Below are 26,062 nucleotides of genomic sequence, written 5' to 3'. Positions count from 1 at the left end.
GACGAAGGCCACTATGCAATCTCCCTAATCTTCAGATTCCTCCACAGATTGTTTCTCACAATATATGACTGCAAACGCTATTATTGTTACCATTAAGAAAGTGCAGCGTGGTAAGATTAAAACATTACTTTAACATTTTTTTCTAAATGACTGAATAACTTTATGCCAAAGAAAATGGGTCGGCATCGCTCCAGATAATGGATTTCTTAGAACAAATAATAAACTTACAATTAATTGTTGGTTGTTTGTTCCGCCTGAGTAACTGATAAGGTTCGCTGATGATGACAAGGATGCAAAATGCCCTTTATGTGGTTTTGTCTTTAAATATAAACACTCAACAAGCTCCTTCAGTTATTACCTAAATTGCTCCCATTGAGCTGTGCATCCAGCTAGTGCTGGATGTATTAGTGGATGCCTTACACAAATAAAAATTCTATCATGGTAGAAAAAAACACGATGAGGGCTTTGATGAGGATTTTAAGTGTTTCTTTATTCTATTTCACTTATTTATTTCCAATAAGTGATTGCATAGGTTCCTATTTTGCAATATGTTATAAATATGTCCAAGTTTAATAATGTGTGCTAATGCACAGTATGAGTACAGGTGCCATAATAAATTGTTAAAATAAAATGATGTCACTTTTTTAATTCAGCATATTGAAAATAAAAGAAAAAATAACCATGTCATGTTATGGAAAGCGCCTCTTGATACAAGGGAAAGCTAGTGTTTCTAAGAAAATGACCGCTTTTTAATTATCAATTGGTAGTCGATTGGTTATTCAACTTCAGTTTAACTCATTAATCAATAACTTTCATCCCTACTTAGAACCTTTGAAAAAGTAAATAGAAACTAATTTAACTCATGTGCATGCTATGTCGCGCACATTTTAAACTTAAGCATCTTTGTGTTCTTGATGTCTGACCTCTGTCTCCATAGTGATTGGATCTCATTTTTCACACTGTGTAAGGCAGCCAGGTAGGTATGGAGATGACATTTATGTTCTTTGTAACACAAACAAACAGCAGGTGTTCAGGTGACCTTTGCTGTGAAAGAGGTGCAATGTTTTTTTTTTTCCCTTGCATTAAAGAAACAGAATTGCTGACAAGAATATATCAGTGTGCAATCCTTTCTCCCTGGGACTCCTCTCCTCCTCTGTAAACAACTTGAAATTTGCTAAGTTTATATTCAAAGAAAAAAAAATGTTTTTGGGTAAATCATGCAATCCACATAGAGCAGAGAAAAGACCACCAGCCGGATGTTTCCATCTTGCTGATGCATTCTGTTGCAAGTTTCTCAGAAACCCTGTGGCCTGCCAGCTTGCGTTCACAATTTTGTGGAGTGAACTGGCGAAAGGCTGCAGACTCTGGCTTGTCAACTCACGACAAACAACATCCAAATATTCTTCAGCACGGCGCCAAACACGGTTGGCTTTATGAAGTGTGGAACAAGCCAGGATTTTCCAACACAGGATGAGCTGTTGCCAAAGTCATTTTCGACTCCCACTTGGAACAATGTTTCAATTCAGAGCAGTGCAAATTACACTAGACTGGTTTGAAGTGTCCGTACTGAGCCTCAGCCCATCTGCATGAACACCAAAGCTAAAACTAAAAAGAAGAAGTAAATTCAGCAGTGTTGCATTTTAAGCCCAAATGACAAAGTGCAACAAAGGATGAAGCAAAAATTTAGTTTTCAGCGTGATTTCAATTAGGGGAAAGGACCAAGTCTGTGGACTTTAGGGGAAACTGATCAGCATCACAACAGATGCACCGAGAAATCAGCAGTTAGCCAGATTTTCAGCATTATCGGCCCTGGCCAGTGATTGGCTGCTAAGAAGCGCAAAAATGTAATCCCTTTTCATATCAGTGAACGCAAGAATACAGTGACCGAATGAAGAAGCCTCAAAGTTATCTCTTTCCAGGATCAGTGAGGTGTTTAAAATGAAGTCAGATAGCATAGAGATGGAAGAAACTGTTTACATTTAAGTTTTATTTTCTACGGCATTTTGAGTGGTTCGTACATCGAGAGACGAGCAGGCAGAGTTGCTCCGTGTGCCAGGGCTGGCCGTTAATCGATTTAATCGATTAACTCAACTTTACAATTTCTTAAAACTTAATTTTTGGAAAATCTGGATTTTATTTAGCAAAAGCCCTTCTTAGGTTTCCACAATGAGAATAGCATGCATATAGCATATTTAGGAAAATATATTGTCAAAATATTTCAGAGATTAATTTTTTTTACCATGAGATGAGACACTTTATTTTCCTCATTTACTTATTTTCTCCACGTTAGTTTGAAGTTACACAAGTGAAGAGAAGCCTGTTCTTAGCTCATTGTGTAAAACCACTGGTAGCAAATATTTTGATATATTTTCATTATTTACAATGGCACGGACACCTTCCTGTTTCACAGCTTGTATTTAGTTGCACTTTGAATTCAGGTCAACTACCAGACGAAATGCTTGATATAAAAGCTAGTTTTTAAAATAATTTCTTTAATCTTTTTTTGTGAAAATTAGGGGGATAAAAATCGATTAATCACATTTGCTACAATAAAATCTGAGATTTCACTTTCAAGCCATATCGCCCAGCCCTATCTGTTATGGAATATCAGTTTGGTTCCATTTTGGTCATTTCAAAGTTTAGGTAAGCAGTTTCAGCAATGCTAGTCATGCTTACTGCGTTAATTGCTAATACAGGGATGCTAAAACTGTTCAACGGTCAGCTCAGTAATCATTTCAGTTTTCTTGTAAAATAGCGAAAGTTGACACTTGGCATAGAAAACCCAGAAAAACTGCAATGCAAACAATTGTCATAAACATTAATATTGCGCACACTATTACTTTAATTTAGATATACAGTATTTGCGATATAAAGTCCAGTCATCCGGAACATTCTTATATATTCCTGACACCGTCTCCATGAACTTTTCAGAACTACTGTCATCAGGTAAATGTTAACAAGGCAGAGCCCCCACTGCTACACACCTTTCTGCCATGAACTGTTAAAATGCTAAATCTCTTTAAAGATCATGCACTTACACAATCTTTTTAACTATTTAAAAATTATTCACATTAAACTTTAAACATTATTCATATTAAACTAATTTAGTTTTAGGTTAATGATAAGTTCTGTGCAAAGTAAAATATTAAATGTCTGGGGTGTGGCTGGTCTGTCCTGGCGATAACTTTAAAAAAAAAAAAAAAAGAAGAAAAACGCAACTCCAAGGAAGTTTTTCAGAGATCTAAAGCCTGTGGGAATGTGAAGAGCTCAGACTGTTAAACATGTCACAGCGGAGGTTCATCAGAAACCTGTGAGATCAGACATTACTGCTGCTGTGGAGAGGTTGCTGAACAGCTGTGCCATAACTTGAGACTTCACTTGTGTCACTGATGATATTCCGACAGCTGGCTGCATTATCCTCAACGTTTTGCACATGACTTCCGTCAAGGGGACTTCAACAAAAAGTCACACTTCAAAGAGCCCATCAGCCTAATTGCTGTGGCACACAACCAGAAACGTCCTTTCCTGAAATACTGCCTGATGCTCGGGCCTCCTGTGCAGTGACCAAATCAGACCCAATTAGCCAAGCTGCACTAAGACGTTATTAGAAGTTAGTCATTACCTTTGTCATGACTTCTGTTTAAGATCAGAAAAGCATGTGCACACTAGATCTAACTTTATCAGGAACTACATGGTAAAGGTATTCAGATAAGGACATATCTGGGTTAATTAAAGCAGAGTTCAGTGGACTGAGTCAGAACTGCTCATGACTGTGACACACACAGATACTGACACAATCGTCTTGTCCAAACTATTGTAGCACTAGATGTATCAAAAACAGGATGAGAGTTTTTCTCTGTGTTAACGATCAACGGCTGGAAAACCAACAGCAAGTCAAAAATTCCCTCTCTGTATTTCCAGTTTACCCTCTTAGAGCCACAGTCTTAAGCTTGTTACATACTCCGCGAGAACAAAGAGACGCTCAGCTGCAAAAGTATATATATATATATATATATATATATGTATGTATATATATATATATGTGTGTGTGTGTGTGTGTGTGTGTATGTGTTATGAATATAAGGATCAATTTGTTAAATCTAAACATTGTGGTCTTCATTATTTCATAAAACCGTGTCACATGTGAACCTTTAGGAACAGACTTTTTGGGGGAGTATTAAAGAGGTAAAATTAATAATAAGAGAAAAGAAGTCCTAGGTCAATAAAGTAAAAAAACAAAACACAAAAGTGATAATGTTATGAGAAAAACGTCATATTATGAGAATTAAGAGGGAACGTTTCCAGAATAGTCACAGTTTGCAGAATTATTTCACTCCTGGAGTAATAGGGCCAGGTTAGATTATGTTATTTTTATTCTTTAGGAGAATAAATTCAGGAGAATGAAGCTAAAGGGATACAAAAATAAACTTGTAATATTACAAAAACAAAAATACTACGAATACAAAGTATATTCAGAGATTAAAGTCCCTCTGATACTGTTTAAGTGACTGAGTAACTGCAGATTTGCCACATTTAAGATGGGGGACGCTCTGACGCATTACAACATAGGCAGAACCCGCCCAATGACGCGTCTACTCTTATATTATGTCTGTGGTAAAGACTACGAACATCGGGGACATGTGACGCTACGACGGCGGGACTTCCCCGCTTGGAAAATTTGTAGAGTAAAGCCGCAAGTGAACGGATTACGAACGAATTATAACAGTCTGTTATGAAATGGTAGATTGGTGACATTTGCTAGTATAACGTTTTATCCCACTCCTATGATAATTTTTAGTTTGAGGTAATTTAAACTGCTAAAATCAGCAAAAACCGATGCAATACCTCCAACTAGCTTTCAGCGTCCACTGTTCCAAAGAAGGTATATACATTTCCAAGAAGCTCAACAGCTCACCTGAGGATTCAATACATCCTTTTGGTGTTTCCTCATAGGATAAACTACCGTCACACCGTTCATGTGACAGCTCAATGTTTTCTGTCTAAGCCAGGAAATATATTGCTACTAACAGTGTTATTACTACTAATAACCATTATTTATCCTAGTCCCTCACAGAGGTGGGTAGTAACTATTTGCATTTTACTTGAGTAACTTTTTGAGCAAAATGTACTTTTATACATTTTACTATGCTTTTCACTTTTATTTGAGTTGTACAAGTAGAGATACTCAAGTATTGCTACTCTTGAGTAAACTTTCTGGCTACTCTAGCTACTGCAAGTAACTTCATGAATAAAGAACATATTAGTTTTAACCAAAAATTTATCAGAGAGACAAAAGCCTAGAGTTTATGTTAAAGTGAGACTTCTTATTTGTACACAAGCTTTGTTATTTTAATGTTATTTTCTATCTGCTGAGCTCACTGAGCCATTTGGAGGTCTAATGAACATCCAGTAAACAGTAGATATTGTCATTGGAAATACTTTGCACTGTTCTAACATACTGTATATATACATTAACTGCTGTAAGTATTGCTCTCAATTTTAATGTTGAAAAAAACATATTTAGAAAAGAGTTTGTTTTGTCTTTAGTGGCTTTAGTGTATCTTTTGTCTTTAAAATGCCAGAATTTGCACATAACTTTACATTTTATGTCTGCCCAATTACATTATTTATAATTATTAAATCATCAGCTGTTATGCTTAGTTACTCAGTACTTGAGTGGCCTTCTTACTTTTTACTCTTACTTGAGGAATTTCTTGACTGACAGCTTTTTACTTTTACTTGAGTAAAATGTAAAAGTAGTGCTACTCTTACTTGAGTACAATGTTTGGCTACTCTACCCAACTCTGGTCCTTCCTTATAGCATTCAACAGATCTCTGATTTGCAAGCTTTGAACTAGCATACAGTTAAATTAGGTTTAAGGTCAATTTTTGATCCAAGGTCTGATTTCAAAAGTAAAAGGAAACAAGCTCTTGTTGCCAGGTCACTGTTGTGAGCTTTAGTTCATACAGAAAGTTCTAGAAATTCCCTCAACTGCAGCTCTCTTTTGGAAAGTTTCTGATGAAGCCAAGGTTAAATGAACAACTCATCTGTTGGCTGTTGGTACTAAGTCACAGGTCGTTTGTTCATATTTACTCTGCAGACAATGTTGGCAAAATTGCTTCAGAGCGCCAGTGGCAAATTCTCCCCAGTTTAAAAACCTAACATTGCTACAACAGTACTAAAGATGTACGTTTTTGAAAACAGTGGAATTAAATGTTATTCTTTTTTTAGATAGAAGCATATTAGTGCTATTAGATTCATTTTCTTCCTTTTATTAAAAGTAAGGTTTACAATGTCCTAGATTTTTGGGTGGATTATTTTTTATTTTTTTTATTGTCCTAGTCCTGGAAAAAAAAGAAACATTAAATGTATCATTAGCAACAATAATAGGATATGAGTCAGCTCTTTCATCAATAACACTTTACATATTTAGTAGTTTAATAAATGGGTTTGCTAATATATGAAAGCTATACACTTGTGATCCGTTATAATATGAAATGACAATTAAAGCAAAAGCTGGGTGAGTAAAACACAGATACTTTATGTTTGACTGAACACGTTCCACTTAAAGAAGACTTCAATCTGTCTGTGATAATCTCCCTGGTAAACCAAAATTCCACTTGTCTGTGGTGGTGGGCCAAATTTTACCAATCTTAGGCCGTAAAAATACAATTCCTAGGGCCACAAATTGACTGCAGCTCCTATTTTGAACACCGCTGAGTTGCAGAAGATCATGTTATGAATTTCGGTTTTGAAATAATTTTGTAAACACCATGTTTCCATAAAAGATTAGTAGTTTTCCTGCAGGTTATCCTACACTGAGCATCTGATACCATCCTGGGCTTGGTGCAATACAACAAAGACCAAGAGACTAAGCATTAAAAGCTCTTGTGTTTGAAACAAGGGTTATAAGATTACTGTTCCCAAAGGTAAATATCCAACCATTTCTACATTTAAATTTATATACACAATCATAGAAGCATGCAAGTCTTATCACATTTAATTTCAGCATCATCGGTCTTCCTGAGCTGATGAGAGCAATACGTACTGAACTGGTACTCCAGTAGATACCGCGTTAGGATCCCATTAGGCTCCAAAGGTGGGGCCCAGGATAGAGAGACAGAGTTCCTCTTGACATCCGTGACCCTGAAAACTGGATTCTTCCCTGGGACTGTGGGCCGGAGAGCAAAACACACACACAGTAAGCAGCAGCAACCCACTTTCTTTGGTTATTATTAGACCCTTCCTTCACAAGCTGTGAATCAATACGCCTCATGCTGCTTTTCCACAATCCTACCTCCCTCTGGGGTTTTGAAGTTGACCGGATGGCTGCCTGGACCGTTGCCCCGCCCGTTGAAGGTCATGACGATGAGGCTGTACTCAGAGAAGGGCGTCAGGCCGGGCACCGAGGCGTGGGTTCGATCCCCTGGGAACGTCAGTGAGTGCTTGTCTCCGTGGCTCTTCTTGGAGTCCACCAGACTGCGCAGACGCCACCAGTTTATCTAAAGCACAGACAGCAGCTTTCTACATTATGCATATGCATCTGTGGCAGGAAATGCCGAAAGAGTCATAGCGAACAGGCAAAACACCGGGAGGGTCGGTGTAGACGGCAGACAGGGAGCGCAGGAAGCAAACGCTCGGAGCGAGGCCGAGGCCGTTCCTTTTAAACCGCGTCTGAAAGCAAAGCTGTGTTTTTACAGGCATTACCCTGTAGCCTCCCAGATGTCCGTGCAGCTTGTCCTTGTGCACGCGTGTCCAGGTAACATTGACCGAGGAGCTGTTCATCACCTGCACGGTTACGTCATCGGGCGCAGCGGAGGGAACTGCCAAGGCAAGCACACATCAGAATCAGTAAGAAACTGTGAGGGAGTCTACCGAGGCCACTGGGGAGAGACAAGGACAGTCTGAGGTACTCTGGAAACAACTTTTCTAGAAAAAGGTCATGATCTATAGAAGCAAAACACATCCGTACTTCACATTTCTTGCACCTAAGAAGGACCTAGAGGGCCTAAAAATTAACAGCTGAACTATAGAGTAAATTCTACGTTACTGACAGCACACAACGGTGAAGAGGTGGCATGACCTGAGGTGACTTCCCCGGGACAAGTCCAGAAGAATGCTAAACACAGGAAGTACAGCTGCGTTTATTATTCAGTCTCAAAGGAAAAACATACGTTCGTGACAATGTTTCGATCCAGTAGCTCTGGCTTATTTTTCTGCTGAAAGCTGAACCTCAACCCCTGAGAAGTATCCCCACAGCATGATGCCGCCACCGCAGTGGCTACGATGTGTTCAGGGTCATGTGCAATGTTAGGCTTTTAGCTTCACATTCCATTTGTTCATGTAGCCCAAAAAGTTCCGCTTTGCTCTGATCTGACCACAACCCCTTAGCAAAACGAACACACACAGAAACTTGAGCTGCTCTGCTCCCTTCATACAGCTCCCCAACAGGTCAAAAATATACAGAGTGCAGCACATCGCCATTAGAACTATAAATGACAGTAAAAAATAAGGCGAGCTGTAATTTCACATTCCAGTCATGTCCAGATCTGCAAAGTCTCTTACTTGGCCAGTTTTAGATTTAAACAGGAGGATTAGGAGGTTTAACCTGCAACAGCAGGCTTGTAACTGAGTTACATTTTTTTTTCTCTTCTCTCAGATTTCCTTCTTTGTCCTCATTGTAAAAACTTTATTTCTATTCTCACAGTTTCCTTTTTTCATGAAAGCAACAGCTCCTTCGCTAAGTGACGAGGATGTTAGGTTTCCTGTGAATTAAGTGAGTTTAAAGTCCTGTTAACATAAAAAAAAGTGTGAAACGTGATTGATGCATAAGTAGATAGTCTAAGTTAACAACGTAACATATCCAGTATCATAATGTGATTTATCTTTGAGCAGAGTTGAGTTTTGGTGCACCCTAAGTGTTCCCAACTTTGTTGAGCTTACTTTGCAGTCCAGCCCACTGTTATCTCTTCACTTAGTTTACATTTAAAATGCCTTTGAAATTAAATGGCTGCCTTTGGGTCCTCAACCCCTGATTATTGACAAAAATAATGATTGAATGGGGAGAAATTTGAGCAAGGTGACAACCCACGTCCAAATGGGAACCCAAAGGGAAGAAAGCTTTGTGATCTTCTACCATTTGACAGACTGAAGCAATAAATTGAATTCCTTTTGTAAGAGATTTTGTAGAATCATGTCTACAAAAACTGCACTGGCAGATGTTTTTTATTTCAGCTGAGGTTGTAGAGAGATTTAAAAAGACAATGAAATGTTTACACAGAAAGCAAAACCACTATAAAAATTAGAGCTGGTATTTAGGATTTGAAGTGGAAGAATGTAGCATATCAGCAGGATAACAAGGAGAGAGCAGTATTTGTCTGTCGGTTTAACTCAGTTTTACATTTGTGGTAGAAATATTTGCACTATTTGTACTGCCTCTAATCTGTTACTGGTGAGTAGCTAACACAGACAGACAGTGGCCACATTTATTCACATCCCTGGTAAAGATGTGTAAAAAGCCTTAAGTATAGAAAGCTAGGGGGTTCTGTTCAGAGGAGACCAAAGTGGACCTTTTTAGCCTCTATACAGTGTAAACGATATGTGTAGAAGAAAACTAATACAGCACATCACCTCATCTCCAGAGTGGAACATGGTAGTGGCGGCATTATGCTGTGGGGATGCTTTCCTTCATATTTCCTACTGAATAAATGTACTCATAGGAGAGGATGCTACACCAATAAAAGTAGATTTTATTTTAAGCCTTTCTACACGTTTTCAGCAGGGTTTGCAATAATATAACCGACGTTGTATAACAACAGCACAACCAAACGCGTTTCGAAGGACAGAGGAAGCTTGGCTGAAATGTCACCCTGCCGACCAACTTCACGAAGTCACCTAAAACCCAAATGGGCACAAGCGCAGCTTTGATTAAAACGCTGTCGGTTTGACTCACAGTCCTCTCCGGAGTAGCCGCTCACAATCTTGGGCTCGGGGCCCCAGCCCTGATTGTTCTTGGCTTGGATCTTGACTTCGTAAGGGACGAACGTGGGAGTGTTCCGCACCACAAACGAGTGCCTCTTCACGGTGTGCTCCGTCCAGTCCTCCTCCACATCCTGTCGCCTGTAGCTCACCTTGTACTCCAGGCCGGGGCCGTTGTGCTCGATGGGTGACAGAGGCTGGGTGTTGGAGAAAGACGGCATAAAAGTTGCATCGCTACGTTCACAATTGCATGAGATGTCACCAGTTAGTGTGAAACCCCAGGCCGTGTAGGATTAGGATGACAAGCGTGCCCAGTGAGCTGCATTTGGAAACGGGTCAGAGTTTCCTCCTGGCGTCTAATAAAACAATGGAGCCGCTGGCATGGTCCAGCAGCAGGGCTTTTATTTAATACAGAGCTCGCTAAGACGCTGCAGATAAAAAGATTCATCTCCTCACCAAAGTCAGAGCGTGAGAAATAGAATAAGATACCATTATCCACAAAAGCAAATCATTGACAGTGGGAGAGCTCAAATCCACAAATCAGGGGCTACATTACCGTGACAGGGCAAGCAGATAATAAGTGAAGGAGAGATTCATCTTCCTACAATAAAGGCAAATGGATGACTGCGAACTTTAAAAGATTTTCTTTTCACAGGCTTCCCTTTTGCTTTCTAATCAAAGAAAAGGAGCCGCTTTCAATAGAAACATATTCGCAGTGATCCCAGAAGAGGCTTTTCTTCAGATCTCCACCGTGGAGAGAAATATCAGAAGTGGACCATTTCTGCTTCTTAAATTATTGCTGCTTGCAAATGAAACATTGATAAAACTTCATCTCTGATCACTGAGAGGAATTCTATGAACTGAAGCGGAAGGGAAAAATCTACAATGCAAAGGTAGGACGGCGCGCGGAATTTCAAGTAACAGGGTAATAAAAAGCCCGGCTCCGCTTCTTACCTCCCAGTTGACATCCATTTCATGTGGCAAATGACCTTCGATTTTGATATTTTCTGGGTTCTTGTCAGGGGCTGTACAAAAGAAAGAATATAGATTTTTGTCAGCATTGTTAGTGGAAGAAATCTTCAGTGAAAGGGGTGCACAAGAGAGCAGATTTTCAACAAGAATGGATTCAATTATGTGGCAGGTCGGCTCGCTTTAAAGTTCACAGAGCTGCGGCGTTGCCGGTCGGAGTGGCCTGGGGGGGGACCTTATCGCGGCGTGGAACAAACATTGAGAGGAGCGCGCCTCGGACCTGCCGGGGGGGTCTTGTATCTCTCGGTGGGCTCGCTGGGTGGCCCCGCTCCGACGGCGCTGACGGCGTACGCGCGGAAGCGATAGTCGACGTGACCGTGGAGCTTGAGGACGGCGGAGTTGTGGTTCCCGGGTACTCGGAGCAGCTCCTTCCAGTTCCCCGGCTCCCACTTGTTCTCCTCGTACTCGATGATGAACTCTGTTGACAGGCAGAAAGATAATCAGAAGCCGTCCCTTTCCAAAGGATTTCTTATCTGACTCCCAGCCGTGCAGAACGCTCCTCAAACCCCCGCTCCTGGCGGCTCTCCTCCTCCGGGACGCGCACCAGAATCCATGCTTGGATGAATCAATGATGGATTTATATTGTACGAGATTTTATCCAACAATTCTATTATGTGCGCAGCATGATGAGCAAACGTGTGTAATATTGATACTGTTCACAGCCAGCTGCTTTGAAGTGCCACGTCCTGCGTGTGTTTACACCTGTGTACCTGTGGGTGGGCTGTTGTGGTCGTCCCCAGGGGTCCATTTCAGCTTCACGCTTTTACGCTTGTGCTCAGATAGAACCAAGTTCTCAGGAGCGTCGGGGACGTCTGAAGAAATCAACACAACAGAATAGCTTTAATAAATAATAAAAAAAAAAAAACACATACACAAAGAGACAAGCAAGGGAAAGGCCAAAGCAACAAATGTTCAATCAAATTGTCCCAAGAGTCAGAGGATGTGGAACGAGCTGCATCGCCGCCGCTGTGGGTTTTCCGTTTGCGAGATGTCAGCGGCATCTTGGGGGAGGGGCGGGGGTTAGACATGCCACAAGTAAAGGCAGGCGCTGTGTTTTCTGACATTCTGATCCCTTCACAATGATGTGATGCTTTTGCCTGGAGAGGAAATGGAGCCCCAGCGTCTGCTCACCTAAGACCATGACGAAGGCTGAGGCCGTGTCCCGGTCCACCGGACTCTTCGCCACGCACCTATACACACCCTGATCGCCGTAGCTAACGTTGATGATGTGAAGAGTGCTGTCCTCCACAACGTATCTGTTGACAGAGACATCGAGACACAATGACGACTGACCAACAGCGGCGTGCTAAGGTTTGAGACCTCCATAACCTTTAACTCAGGGGTGTCAAACTCATTTTGGTTTAGGGGCCGCATACAGCTTAATCTGATCTCAAGAGGGCCACACGAGTAAACTCATTGCAAGATTAAATAGAACTAATCAAAGACTTTTTGTTGATTTTTATATTAAATGAATTTCACTTTTACACAATATTTTATGAATAACCTCAGCGTTTTTAAGAAAAGTATGTGCATAAGAACTGATCAAAGTCATTGTACAATGTTGAAAAACATTTATTCACATTTTTTGGAACTTAAAAACACTGTCCTGCATGACAAAATACATCAAACAGATAAAAATTAAGTAATTATCAAAATCAATTTTCCACATCTGAAGCTCAGTGCTACCATCTGCTGATTAAAACACAGCGCCCCTCGTGGACAATATAGGAACTGCAGATTTTCAATTAAACCAAGTACATGTTTTTTTTCAATAACTGTTTTATCATTCTCTTCCTTTTATCTCCTCTTTCTTTTCCCTTTTCTTTTGTTCTTCTTGTTCTTCCTTTTCTCTCCTACTTTCCCATTGTAGTGTCCATATCATTTGAATCATAATAAAACTATTCACATTCATAAATCAAGCACTATGGCAAACGCAGTACTGCTTCACTTGTGAAAGTCAAATCTGATTAGCTCTTTTTGGCATTAAGACAACAATTCTTATTGCCTCATTGCCAGACAGGACACTGGGTAAAAAAAAGAAAAATAATAATTATTATTATATATTTTCTTTAATAATGATAATGCATTTAGTCACCAGGCCGGACTAAATTATTCAGCGGGCCGGAACCGGCCGTATGTTTGACACCCCTGCTTTAACTGTTTTTCACAGTAAAATGGAAGAAATACTATGTTTTTTTAAACTATTTATGAATAGAAATCTGAATTATTTTATTTAACCCCTCACACTCAAACCCCTTAATAAAACCCAGAGCTACCCATAAGTGACATCAATTTAAGCTCAGCATAAATTCTAATTTTCTGTTTCTGATCTCCGAGGTTTATTAGAGAACATAAGAGAACAAACGGCATCATGAGGACCGAAGACCACAGATCAGGGAGGAGGCTGGAGAACTTGAGAGCAGGATTGGATTAAGAGACTAATATCTAACATTTTGGACATGAATTTGATGCTGTAATTAAGAGACCTTGTTTTCCTTCTACAGTATGACTAGAATGACCCAATAGTCTAAACAAGGAGCCCTATTGGTCATTCCTTAAAGCAGGAGGAGCAAGCAGTGTCAGTTTGGGGATAGAAACCTGTCAATCAAGCACAATTTTTCCTATTTTTTTTATTTTATTTTTTGCTCTGACAGTTTTTTAGCTGGTTAGTTTGAAAAAAGCTTTTAGCAGCAAACCACTTCACAAAGTTCAGGGCTTTGTATTTGATTTGGTATTCATTTTAATTGGATGTTTTGAATAATATATTGTTTATTCTACGTCTTATCATTATATAACCATCGTTGCTGATGTTGTATTAATCTCTTAACCTCTACTACCGCGGTACAAATCTGGGCTTTCTGGAGGGTCGGAACTACAAAGACACTGTTTAAAAAAAGCCCTAAAAAGTCCCAATCAAAAATCTAATATTTTTGCAATACATGCAAAATGCGGTGTGGTAGAAAATGAACATTTGTATGTCAGTCTGGACAAACCATGACAGATGTGGAAAATGTTGATACCAGCATAATGCTATCTATCTTCAACTGGGATGGAATACTAGACATGATGGATGGATGGATGGATGGATGGATGGATGGATGGATGGATGGATGGATGGATGGATGGATGGATGGATGGATGGATGGATGGATGGATGGATGGATGGACGGATGGATGGATGGATGGACGGATGGATGGATGGATATAAATAGCGTAATCCTGACAAAAACTTTCAAAGGTTAAAAAACAAACTGGCTGAGGCTGCAGCAGAGGGCCTTCTAGAAGGAAACCCCAAAACATTTGGAGCTGAAATGCAGCCCAGACCTAAATCTGAATAAGAGTTGAAAATCAATGTTTAAAGTAGCTCTCTATTTAATCTTACAGACCAATTTTACAAAGAATAATGGGGAAAAATGGCACAATAACCTAAAAGACTCACAGCTACAATAGCAGCAAAAGGCCGTTCTATGAAGTTCTGACCCAGTAGGGTCAACTCATTCAGGCCACACTTTTCTGATTTTTATTTGTAACCAAAAAAAAAAGAAAAGTTTGAAAACATATATTCCTTTGTTTCCTCCTCTTTGATTATGTGTTGAAGTGAAAGGTGGAAAAAATTCAACGGTATGAATATTTTTGCTAGGGAGGCGTGACTAAAGCAGCAATGTTTTAAAAATAAACAACATTCAGTATCTTACCTTGAATTCTCGGTGTAGTTGAGTGCTATCTCTGTGTTATCTTTCTCCCACAGGAGCTCAAAGTCATCACTGAAGGACTTGTCGTACTCTGCCAGGCAGGAGAGCTGGGCTGTGGTACCTTTTAAGATCTGCAGGTCCTCTGGGGCCACCACTATTCTAGTGGGATCTTCCACAGGAAGGGCGGGTTAGTCGCAGAGCACAGACTGTGAGCTGCTGCAACATTTCTGGGAAGGTACGTCTGTTTACCTTTTATGTAAAGCATGGCATCGATGGCGGATGATCCCTCCGTGTTTTTAGCCAAACAGGTGTACTGGCCCACGTCGCCTTTCTCTACCCTGTGGATCTCCAGTGAACCGTTGTCGTGAAGCGTGAACCTGGGACCCTCAACAGACTCAGTGGAATCATCTTTGCTCCTAAAAACAGAAACAAAAACCCATTTTGAAGTCTGATGTGAAGGTCTTTGGAGTAAAATAACTCAAAATATGTAAAGAAAAGCTGCTGTAGGGAAATGTTCACATACAGTGCCTATGCTATTCAACCTTTTGTCACATTACATCAACAAAGTTCAATGTATCTTTATGAGAGTTGATGTTATAGACCAACAGAAGGTACCACACACACACACACACACACACATATATATATATATATATATATATATATATATATATATATATATATATATATATATATATATATATATATATATATATATATATATATATATATATATATATAGTGGACTGAGAATTATATGTGGAGTTTAACACTTTTTACAAAGACAAATCTGAATAGTGTGGCATGTCTTTGTATTTAGTCATTTAGTATCACTGGGTCAATACTTAGCAGAACCAGCTTTACCAGCACAATGTTGTTTGGGCTTTCTCTCTGCCAGCTTTGCACATCTACAGACAGACATTTCTAACCATTCATCTTTGCAAGACAACTCCCGGCTGGTTAGTGTCAGTTAGCATCATTCTAATTCTTGTCGCAAATTCTCAGATTTAGGTTGAGCCATTTCACTGAGCCATTCTAGTATAAAATATGGTTTATTCTAAAGCTCCATTGGCGCTCTGGCTGTAGGGCTGCGGTTATTGTTCTGCTGGAAGGTGAAGCTCTGCTTCAGTCTCAAGGCTTTTGGAACTTCTAACAGGTTTTATTTCTTATCTTAGGTTCATCCCTTTTCCCAGAAACTCTGAGCAGCAAACTTATCACTGCTGAGAAAAAAAAAAAAAAATAATAATAATAATAATTTATTATTAATAATAATACATTTCATTTAAAAGGCCCCTTTCTGGACACTCAAGGTCACCGTACAAAAAATAGATAAAAAGTTAAAAACACATCAATGTCAATAACAAAGTCGAAAACTCAGAATAAGGACCATTTTAAAAGATAAAAAAGCTGGAGAAGTGAGTTTGTGCTTCTACGTAGGGTTGGTAGAGAGTTCCAGAGGTGGGGGCCAGAGTGGCTGAATGCTCTGCTTCCCATGGTGGTGAGACGGGCAGAAGGGACAGACAGGTGTACAGCAGATGTGGGCCAACATGGGCCAAATTACCCCGATGCAATGACCCCCACCATGTCAGGTTCCTTCAAATCCTGCGTTTGGTAAGTGGGTCGAAATGTTCAGTTTTGATCTCATTTGATCCCACTTTTCACGTGTTTGCTCTGTCCTTTACGTGGTTTATAACAAACTTCCTATGGCTTGTCTTTTAGTCTTTTTACTGCCCCACTTCCTTAGGGGCCAAATTTGTGAACTGCAGGATTTACCGTTGTCCTGCCAACAGTTTCTTCCTCCGGAGCTGCAGATTGCCATGGCACCTCTAGAAGGACATCTTTTCTGTTGTCAGTCCTTGTGTCCAGGATATTGTTTTATTCTCTAACCCTATTTGAAACCCCTTCACAACCCTCTCCCTGACCTGTCTGTGCTGTTTCTTGTCCTTAATCATGCTAACCGCGCACTAATGTTCTCTAACAAACGTCAGCAGCCTTCAGAGAACAGCTGGGTTTTATATGGAGATAAATTACACACAGGTGGTGTTATTAATCAGTGGGCTTAAACCTAAAGACAACTGGTCACACCGGGTGTTATTTACTTTGTTTAAGAGTAACAGAACCTATAGAAAAAGCACGTCGCACGTTCCCGTTTTATATTTGCAAGACATTTTGTAGAAAACAATGTCCCTTCCGCTCCAAACATGCACTACCTTCTGTTGCTCTATTAGATAAAATCTCAAATCAGTACATTCAAGTTTGAAGCTGCAGAGTGAGAAAAACTATGGGGTATCAATACTTTTGCAGGGCACTGAGAAACATATGTCTAAACAACGGGAGGTGTCTGAATAGCAGGGGACAATATAAAGCAGCCTGCTGGGACTCTACTGCCCCCTGCTGGCACACTGAGCTGAGAAGAAAACCACTTACCAGGTGATCGTTGAAGGAGGAGAACTGAAGACCTTACAGTGCATCATCGCTCCCTTCCCTTCCACCGCAGAGTAATCCTCCCCGTTATTGGTCAGAATCATAGGCTGCAGATCTGTAAGGAAGATCTTATTTCAGTGTTCGCTTATTAAAAAGCAGAGGATGGATCACTGTGTGGAGATCCAGATGTGGCTTTTTTTTTTTAACAGGCAAGACCAGCAGGTGGCGAGTTGAGGTTTCCTCTTTTAAACCCAATAAAACATCAAAGGAGCGACGTAGGCAGCTGTAGCTTAAATGGGGAGACGACAATATTGCCTAAATGCCCCTTTGTGTGAGTGAAAAAAAAAACAACATAAAAAATGACCAGGCAGACGGGTTGTCAGGAATGTGAAAATGGAATCAAAGCAGAAAACAATACAATGATGAGTTTGTGGAGCACATGCACCTTATCAGGTTGAGGCACAGCCTCCCATTAAAATGCCCCGTCTCTCCTGGTTGTTTACCGAGGCAGCAGCCGGGGCTTAGCATTCAGAGCCTGTCCAGCTTTATTAACTCCTGTGTCACCGGGCGGCAACTCCAGACAGACGCGGGAAGCAGAGTTCCGTGTTCGGTGTTTTATCTGCACTCCTACGGCGCCAGGCGCTCGTCTTTCGGCGGTGAAATGTGCGCGGGATGTGGGGCGAACTTGTTAGCATATAAATGGCGGAGAACAGAAGCTCGTTGCCGTTCGCCGCGAGGCTCGGTGAAATGACACAGCTTGCAGACAGCTCTCCTTCCCTGGGCTCCTAACCACTTTATGGGCATATGCCAGCACGGGTGCCAGCTCTCAAGCTCGACACATCAGTCAGGGGCCCGTAAATGACTCCCTGCAAAGTCTGACACATCCTTGCGGAGGCTGGGAAAGAGAGACTGCGCAGAGCCTCTACCCTCTGCGTGTTCCTCTCTCGCGCACTTGAGAGAAACACGGCGGTGACGGTGAAACCGAAGCTGATGGGAGCGGCGGCTGGCGGAGACGGCCCCCCGTTGTACTCACTCATGATCATGATGTTGGCGTTGGAGAGAAGGCTCCCGTGTCTGTTGGAGGCCTCGCACTGATAGACGGCGCTGTCAGAAGCTTTGGCGTTATGCAGCATGATGGTGTCGCCGAGTGTCTTCCTGTTGGCCGCTGGGGATGCTGCAAGGGTGCACAGATGTGGAAACATCAGACTCTGAAGTTCATCACTTCATCACGTCCTGTCTCAACAAAAGATGCTATGCTGCTATGTTCTCAGAATATGAAGGTATTTCATCAGGACGAGAACTTTTAACACAAATAGTTTGGCACACGCAGGCTGCTGATTTGACAGCTGTGCAGCAGGCAGACATTCTCTACAGGGAGGAAAAGACACGACGGGTTGTTGCTAAAGAGGCTGGCTGTTCCGAGAATGCTGTATTCAAGCATATTAACGGAAAGTTGAGAGGATGGAAAAACTACGGCACTCAAGAGCAGGATAGTTTTCTGCAGATTGCGCATTATCTCCCTCTCATGCGGCGACATGTGCTCAGTAAAGGTGTGCAGAGCAGCTGCTACCCGGCTGTTGAATGGGTGTACGGCATGGAAGCATTTGTTGGTTAAAATCTGTGCTGACGCTAAGCTGCAACATCTGACATTATTCATTTTTGTCTTCTTTTTTATATCTACAATATACTGGGTCTGTTAAGATTAAAGTTCCTTAAATGGAAATGCATCTCAGATGAATCTCAACTGTTGCTCAGCAAGTGACTGATTGCTTCTGTCATCTGGCCCAGGAAGAATGCTAAAGCAAACGTTAACAGGGCCTCTGAGAGTCTTTGTAATATACAGTACCTGTGTCGGTTACTGGTTTCAAGGTTAACCAAATTTAAAATGTTAACATTTCAAAAGCACAGCAAATGTTCCATCACGTGGTTTGGAATGAGATTTTGGAAGATCGATCCCTAATTTTTGAGCCACATGCTGATGCATAGTAATGCAATTCTCCCCCTCCCCAACCTGTTGCTACCTATGCACTCCCAGTCAGACGGCTGAAAGGAGGCAACTGGAGTAAAAGAAAGGAGACGTTTATTCTTTTCTGCTTTGGATAAAGACGACTATATAATATTACACTTTGCGTTTTATAAAGTTTGATGTGAAGTGTTTTATTTTTCTTTTAAAGCATTTAGCTACTTAAAAAAACAAACCCGAAAAACAAATTGAATGTTATTCATGCAAATAAAGCTACATTTGCATATTTTATTATCTAGCAGCTAAATACTCAAACATTCTGTTAATTGAGAGGCAACACCACGATCCTCCAGCCCAAGGATGTGGAAAACAGACAATTCAGTCTGAAGTACTGCAAAGGATCACAAATAAAAGGAATAAAATTGGCAGCTAGGTTTTAGATTACCCTCAAGGTAGACCAGATACTGATGGAAATACAGCTGACTGAATTTGATTTAGAGAGTATTTAAATCTGTAGGTTTCTCCTCCCGATTTCTGACGCTTCTTTTGCTTGTTATACAAACAGAGCATGCCACATACAGGTTTTTCAAAAGTTCAAATATATTGGTCCAGCTGCGGCGTTGCGGACGAGGCAGAGCGCGGTGGGACTGACCCTGCAGAAGTTCTCCGTTCACCCTCCACGTGATGGTGGGCTCTGGGACCCCCCGGGCAGAGCACTTGATCTGCACATCTGAGCCGATCATACTGAGCTGGCTCTCCGGCTCCGACACCCACTCTGGAGGCTCTGGGAACACACAGTCAGCACGATGTTATCAAACTGCGAGAGTAAAGGAGACACTGCAGAGGGAGCACACAGTCGCACCTAGTCAGCGGGTATTACGCGGTGTGAACGGATGCTGCGCTCACCCTCCAAGGTCTTCAGACACGCACCCACAGAGGAGCACCCCCTCGCCGCAGTGACTCTCGGCACAATAAAAGCACCGGGTGCAATTCTCTCTCGCGCGCGTGCTTTTCTTATTCTGCTCGGAAAATCATTCTCCACGGGAATCAAAGACACGGCACTTATCTCAAAGTAATAGTTAAAGAGAGAGGGGCGCTCGGGTTACCTTCGAATTATATGATCAAACAACAACACCTGCTCAGAGCGACTTGCAAGGACATCTGTGCAGGTGTCCTCTTTTAACAAAACCTGAATAGCAGGGCATCTAAAGTACTCGTCATGGTGGCTCTGTCTGTCGTTAAAATACATTCTGTCATCGTCAGCATGGTGAGTGGTGCAGAACACGTCAGTGCCTTCAAAAGTTTATCTACCATGAATTCTATGCATTGTTTCCCATGACCTACAATTTAAAAATACTGGAGAGAATTGGCCAGCTCTTGCTTAACAACATCGTTTTCTTTCGTTGAGGTCTGAGGGTTTCGATTAAGGTCCCCCTCCCACAGCCTTTCAATCAGCTTGAGGTCTGAACATTAACTGGACCATTTCAGCACTTTGCTTCTGTTTCAGGCTTTTTGTTGTAGATTTGCTGCTGTGCTTTGGATCGTTGTCCTGCTGCTGGTCCAGTTCCAGCAATGGTTCAGCTGCTTCGGCGTACAGAGGAGTTCATGTTCCTCTGTGACTGGGAGGTGCCCGGCCGTGTGGCGGCTGCAAATCAGACTCAAATCATCAGTCCTGCCCCACAGTGCTTGACAGTAGGTGAGAGATGTTTTTACCCATAGGCAGGTACCGTAAATTATGCCCGGTCATATCTACTTTGCTCCCATCTGTTCAAAGGTCATTGATCCAGAAGCCTTGCTGTTCATTCATATTAAACTGTGAAAACCTGCTGCAATCTCCATTGTTTTCATATTTATTTGTTTTTTTTTTTAGAGTCTCCAAGCATTGCACAAGCTGACCTTGCGGATGATAAACAGATAAACAAATGTTTTCGTCTTGAAAATTGTCTCTAATGACATAACAATTATCATGTTGTCTTACTTTAGAATGATAGATTTCGGCTTGTTTTGATATTGTAGATTTTCTCTAATCTAATCCACAGATAGGATCAAAACTATACAGGCTCCAATATAAACATGCAACCCCACTGATATTTGGATAAAGGTTAGAAAGTCAGGGATTAAAAACAGCTTTTTTGTTGCCTTCAAAAAGCTGATGAAATTCTGGCAGGATGTTAGACCAATATAGGGTTAAAATCAAGCGATGACATATATTCAGTCTTTGTCCAGCCGGAGCACCCCACCCAGCTAAGGCAGTGCTCCTTCTTTAGTCCCGTAGAATATTTGTGGACGGTAAATAAAACCAGCTACAGAAAGTGTGTTGTTTCTCTGCAACTTTCCAGTTCGATTTAACCCAATATTATGATGCTCTGAGGATTAAAAAAATCCCCATTAAACTTGTGCAGAAAATGCTTGATTTTAAACGTTATTGATTTTTTTATTATTCCATCTTAAAGTACAAAGATTTGAATATATCAGTAAAAATTCTAAATTTATATGACATTATCGCAGAGATGGCAACCCAATTTTGAGATTCTATTAGAGCTGCATATAAATCACAAACATAAAAGACTTGGACCTGAAGACATGTGACTAAAATATTAACAGGTCCTGTTAATAAGACATGGACACACAGTCCATGTCTTATTTTTAACTTAGTCATTAAAAATACAACACACCTTGTTTGCTCCATTCACAAAGTCAACATTAGCAGGTTTTAATCTCCCTATGTTATTTTTCTTAGTGCATAAGTGCCTGTGTTTCTGGTAGGGCACATATTACATGTGATCCATTTTCAATAAACATTTAAAGCATTTAGATTTTTGGATCGATAAATAATATTAAATGATAAAAGGATAACAGGTAATTAATGTTAAAAGCTAGAGAGACAATTATCAAATGCTCAGGTAATAATTCAGGACAACCAGGACATGTTTGGAATCCTGACCTACAGAGATTTCAAACTTGAGATCTGACTTAGACGGGCCCCTTAGAGGGTCCAGATGTGTCTTGAACGTAGAAAAAATGACCTGTGACCATCCCTCCATTCATGCTGACAATGAGTGTAAAAATAACATCAATGAAAAGAATCTGAGCTCCTCCTATATCTGTTTAAGGACTAAAACTGACTGCATCATCACACATGTGTCGACAGGTAAATTATTTAAACTAACTAGAGTTATTAACACCATAACACGATGTTATAGTACAATGTTTTTTGTTTTTTTTTACCTTCAACTGTCACTGTGAAGTAATGGATTGCTTCTCCTAGTGGGTTCTTTGCTCTGCACATGTACCTCCCACTGTCCTCCTGTTCAACTCTCGGAACAATCAGCAGTTTCCCGTGGTTCTCCAGTTTAGCTTTAACAGGAAGCCGATCACCTATCTTCATCCACTCCACCTTCGGGGTGGGGCTGAAACGGAACAGAGGAGGGTTGAGTTAAGGCTTAAAAAGCACACCAGACACTCCATCCGGGTCTCAGTAGTGAACAGACAGCCTGTTTCCAAGAGGTTTGGATTTTATTTTAGTTAACTGGGTGAAACATGTGCGTAATTTAATGTGGAGTGACTCACATTCCTTCGGGAATACACTCCAGTTGCAAGTCCTCTCCTTTGACCAGCTTTTTCTGCGACCTGTCACCAGGGGGCGTCAGAAGAGAGGGTTTCCTCTCCAGAATTGCGTTGGCTGGTGAACGGCAGAGAGTTTTGAGGACACGACAGAAATTTGAAGCCGGGTAAAAGCGACTCTTAGAAACGCACTCTTCTAACTTACCCCTTTCAGACCCGTCACCTTTTCCTGACATGGATGGGGGTGAAACACCGACGTGCAACACAGGAGAACACGTTGAACATGTAGGACAATGTAGGTGAATCATGGGAAGTAAAAATAAAATAAATAAATAAATAAACTGAACCACAGAACTAAAAACAAAAGACATGCATAAATCAGACAGGATGACACCGACGTGGCTTTTGAAGCGTCACTGTGATCGTTGGAGACGATGAATAAAGTTTACGTCATGCGGCTGATTGAAGACGGCTCGGGCACCTACTTGTCTTGACGTTGACAGACATGGCGTTCTTCTGAACGATGGTTCGTATCCGTTGGAAGGCGGCGTAGCAGCAGTAGTCCCTTCGGCTGTCCTTTTCCACCGCGTGGGAGAAGTAAAGGTCTCCGTTCAGGCCGGTGGAGACCCTCTCATCCTGCTCGATGTGCTGCAGATCTGAGGGCAGGAAGATAATTTCACTTAGATACATCCCTATGGTCAAATAAAACCCATATAAACTATTCTCCCAGGAATTATTTAGTGAGACGGGGGAAATCACACCATGTTATTATTTCATGCCTTCAAATACGGTGCATTAAAACATAGAAATTCATATTCTTTTTTTTTTTTTTTCTGTCAGAATGCATCCTGACACATTTATTGCCTCTGGCGATGTGGAGCTCCCAAATTGGATTTAAAGTTAAATGTTTGTCTGTACAGCAGGAGATTGTAAATACTGACACATGTTCAGATCAGGGATATTTAAAGGGATTATTGCAGCTTAGAGGTGTTTTACAGTCTAAATATACCTCGCATAACATGATTCAGTGGTAAAATATTCACTGCACACATTCCGATCCAGTAAATATGGAAAACGGGAAGAAAAGGTATCGCTTACTGATAGTCATCCAGTAGATCTGCAGGGGAGGTATGCCAGTGGGTGGGTCACATTTCAGAATAAAAGGCTGGCCTTCTTCCACCTCGACGGGATCAAGCTTTTCTTTAGGGAATTTAGGAACGTCTAGTAAAGAAAGGAAGAAACACATGAAAAATTATAACCCATGCTGCAGTTCTGCTCTATCCCAGCAGGGGGCAGTAATATCGTTCTTAAAATGAAGACAGGCTTTCTGAGCCTTTTCCTGTTTCATTCAGGACAATGATGCTTGTAGCGTTTTAAGCTGAGCAGAAATAAAGCCCAGATTATAGCTACCACTGCGTGTTCCCCTATCACCTCTGCTGGACCATTGCTTCCTGACCAAACTGATCCCAGAACCATCGTGTGACACATTTTCACAATTTGTCATGTCACAACTACAAATGTTAATGTATTTCATTGGCATTTTATCTGATAGACCAACAAAAAGCAATCCATAGTCGTACCGTCGATAACTGTATGCACTGATTTAAAAAATGTTTCATAATAAAAATTAGAAGTTGTGGTGTGGAATAATAAATGGTTGGAGGGTGGGTAGCTGGCTGGAGATGCTGAATCTAAGAACTTCATATTCATAATAGTTGAAAACCATCATTGGTAATCTGCTGAAAATTATGCATTCCTCTGTGTTGGTCTTTTACCTAAAATCCCACAAAACACATGGTGGTCTGTAAAAATGTGTACGATTACTTTTACAAGAAACTGTATTTTGCAAATAATGGATGGAATTCTCTAAATGCCTTTTTAGTACAAAGTTTTATATGTTTGCTATGAAGAGTCTGAGGCCTCTCTGGTGCCCAGCCACTTCTGATACAATGAGACGGTCACAGGGGAGAGGCATTGTAATATAGCCCCCCCCCCCCACCCCACACACACACAGGTTACTCACCGGGCACAATGAACTCAATCTCCTTCGATATGGCCGTCCCCAGTTTGTTTGAAGCATAACAGCGATAGGTTCCCTGGTACTCTGTGAGGTTCCCATTGTTCGGTATCACAAAGGTCCCAGAATTCTCTTCTTTCATCAGACGGGGATCTAGATAAGGGTCGAAATCCTCCCCGTTCTTTTTCCACTGGAATCTGCATGAAGGAAGCGTGAAAGCGTCAGGCCTTTCAGATGAAACCGAAACCTCCTTGTTCCTCGCGGGTCAAAACGGGAACGCTCTAACTCAGAACGCCGATGGTAAACGGCTGCTGTTTATATCTGACGACGGTTTGGCTGCCTCTGAAGCCCTCCGTTCTTTGCTGCTCTTATCTGAAGTGTTTGGAAGACTCGGTACTCACTCTGGCTCGGGGTTCCCTTTGGCTTCGCACGTCATGGGGAAGCTCTCATCAAAAGGGAAGGCGATGAGAGAGCTGGGAGCCTGATCTGTGATGGTGGGCAGCTGCTCAACTGGGAAGCAAACAATCGGGCACACATTGAAATCAAAGGCACGGCGCAGGCCTTCATCCTATGAAAGAACATCTCTCTGCTGCAGCAGTGCTTCCAAACCTGGCTCTTCAGCTTGCGAACAAATTCAACACATGATTTCTGTCCCAAATTTGTTTGAATATGGGGACTTGGTGTGTCCTCCACTTATACTGAGATCAGGGCTTTTAACTGATGGATTTGGACTTAGCCTGATCTTAGCTGGGATATTTTCACACACAGGTTGGGAACCACTGCACTATGGTGTCTAGTTTTACATTAGTCTATATGCAGCACTAAATAAAAAGCTTTAAATGATGATGATTGATTCACACATGAAGGTTGACAGGTGGGTGGGCGGTTCGGTCATACTCCAGGTGATCCATATTCTTCATTTAAGGAATAAAAACTAGCTGTTGCTCATGTCTGCTGTGCAACAGCTAAGACCCTGTTCACTAGGTTTTCCTGCATGTTGGCGCTGAAACTTCTTCCAGAGACGCCCAAGCAGGGAGCGGATCGGCGGCCTGAAAGCACCGTTGTTAGAACTTTGTCCTGTCTCGGACTTTGAGGACTGTGAATGTTGACAGTTTGTGTTTACACTTGCTGCGTGAGTTAATCACACGAGCCGCGTCTCCGTGCCGGCATTCACTTTAATCCCTTAATGGATTCTCCACGCCGCGGCAACACGGTGCAGGGGTCAGAGAAGATTCACGCTCTCTCCAGCGTATTGGAGCCATTTCTTGCTTAATGGCTTTCTGCTTAGGTTTTTGGAATTTTAAGGAACTAATTAAGCTTAATGCATAGTGGATTTAATGCTCGCCTTCAAGCTATGGCCGATTGCAACGTTATTAAGAGCTGCACATCTAAAA

The 26,062-nt window shown here is 41.4% G+C and overlaps 1 protein-coding gene across 13 annotated transcripts in view; it reads right to left on the bottom strand.

Moving 5' to 3' along the window:
• The window catches only part of chl1b (cell adhesion molecule L1-like b), a 106,062-nt gene that overhangs the window by 16,645 nt on the left and 63,355 nt on the right, over window positions 1–26,062 (bottom strand). For 7 of the 13 annotated variants that reach the window (XM_021322619.2, XM_021322594.2, XM_021322603.2 and 4 more), the window contains 21 exons: window positions 25,070–25,178; window positions 24,675–24,865; window positions 23,750–23,872; window positions 23,137–23,307; window positions 22,857–22,880; window positions 22,658–22,769; window positions 22,316–22,497; window positions 19,740–19,871; window positions 18,158–18,298; window positions 17,128–17,239; window positions 14,950–15,116; window positions 14,704–14,869; window positions 12,140–12,264; window positions 11,719–11,820; window positions 11,229–11,426; window positions 10,934–11,004; window positions 9,954–10,176; window positions 8,085–8,120; window positions 7,709–7,824; window positions 7,299–7,503; window positions 7,050–7,172 (listed from right to left, as the gene is read on the bottom strand). In XM_021322619.2, the coding sequence (XP_021178294.2) occupies window positions 7,050–7,172; window positions 7,299–7,503; window positions 7,709–7,824; window positions 8,085–8,120; window positions 9,954–10,176; window positions 10,934–11,004; window positions 11,229–11,426; window positions 11,719–11,820; window positions 12,140–12,264; window positions 14,704–14,869; window positions 14,950–15,116; window positions 17,128–17,239; window positions 18,158–18,298; window positions 19,740–19,871; window positions 22,316–22,497; window positions 22,658–22,769; window positions 22,857–22,880; window positions 23,137–23,307; window positions 23,750–23,872; window positions 24,675–24,865; window positions 25,070–25,178 (2,829 nt within the window). The remainder of the gene's footprint in view (window positions 1–7,049; window positions 7,173–7,298; window positions 7,504–7,708; window positions 7,825–8,084; window positions 8,121–9,953; window positions 10,177–10,933; window positions 11,005–11,228; window positions 11,427–11,718; window positions 11,821–12,139; window positions 12,265–14,703; window positions 14,870–14,949; window positions 15,117–17,127; window positions 17,240–18,157; window positions 18,299–19,739; window positions 19,872–22,315; window positions 22,498–22,657; window positions 22,770–22,856; window positions 22,881–23,136; window positions 23,308–23,749; window positions 23,873–24,674; window positions 24,866–25,069; window positions 25,179–26,062) is intronic. The other 6 variants (XM_021322611.2, XM_021322637.2, XM_012874516.3 and 3 more) reach the window with 3 other exon arrangements.

This window comes from Fundulus heteroclitus, chromosome 20, assembly GCF_011125445.2.
Source record: "Fundulus heteroclitus isolate FHET01 chromosome 20, MU-UCD_Fhet_4.1, whole genome shotgun sequence".
In the NCBI taxonomy this organism is placed as follows: domain Eukaryota; kingdom Metazoa; phylum Chordata; class Actinopteri; order Cyprinodontiformes; family Fundulidae; genus Fundulus; species Fundulus heteroclitus.
The sequence above is the reverse complement of the archived record's forward strand: the minus strand, read 5'-3'. Positions and strand labels throughout refer to the sequence as shown.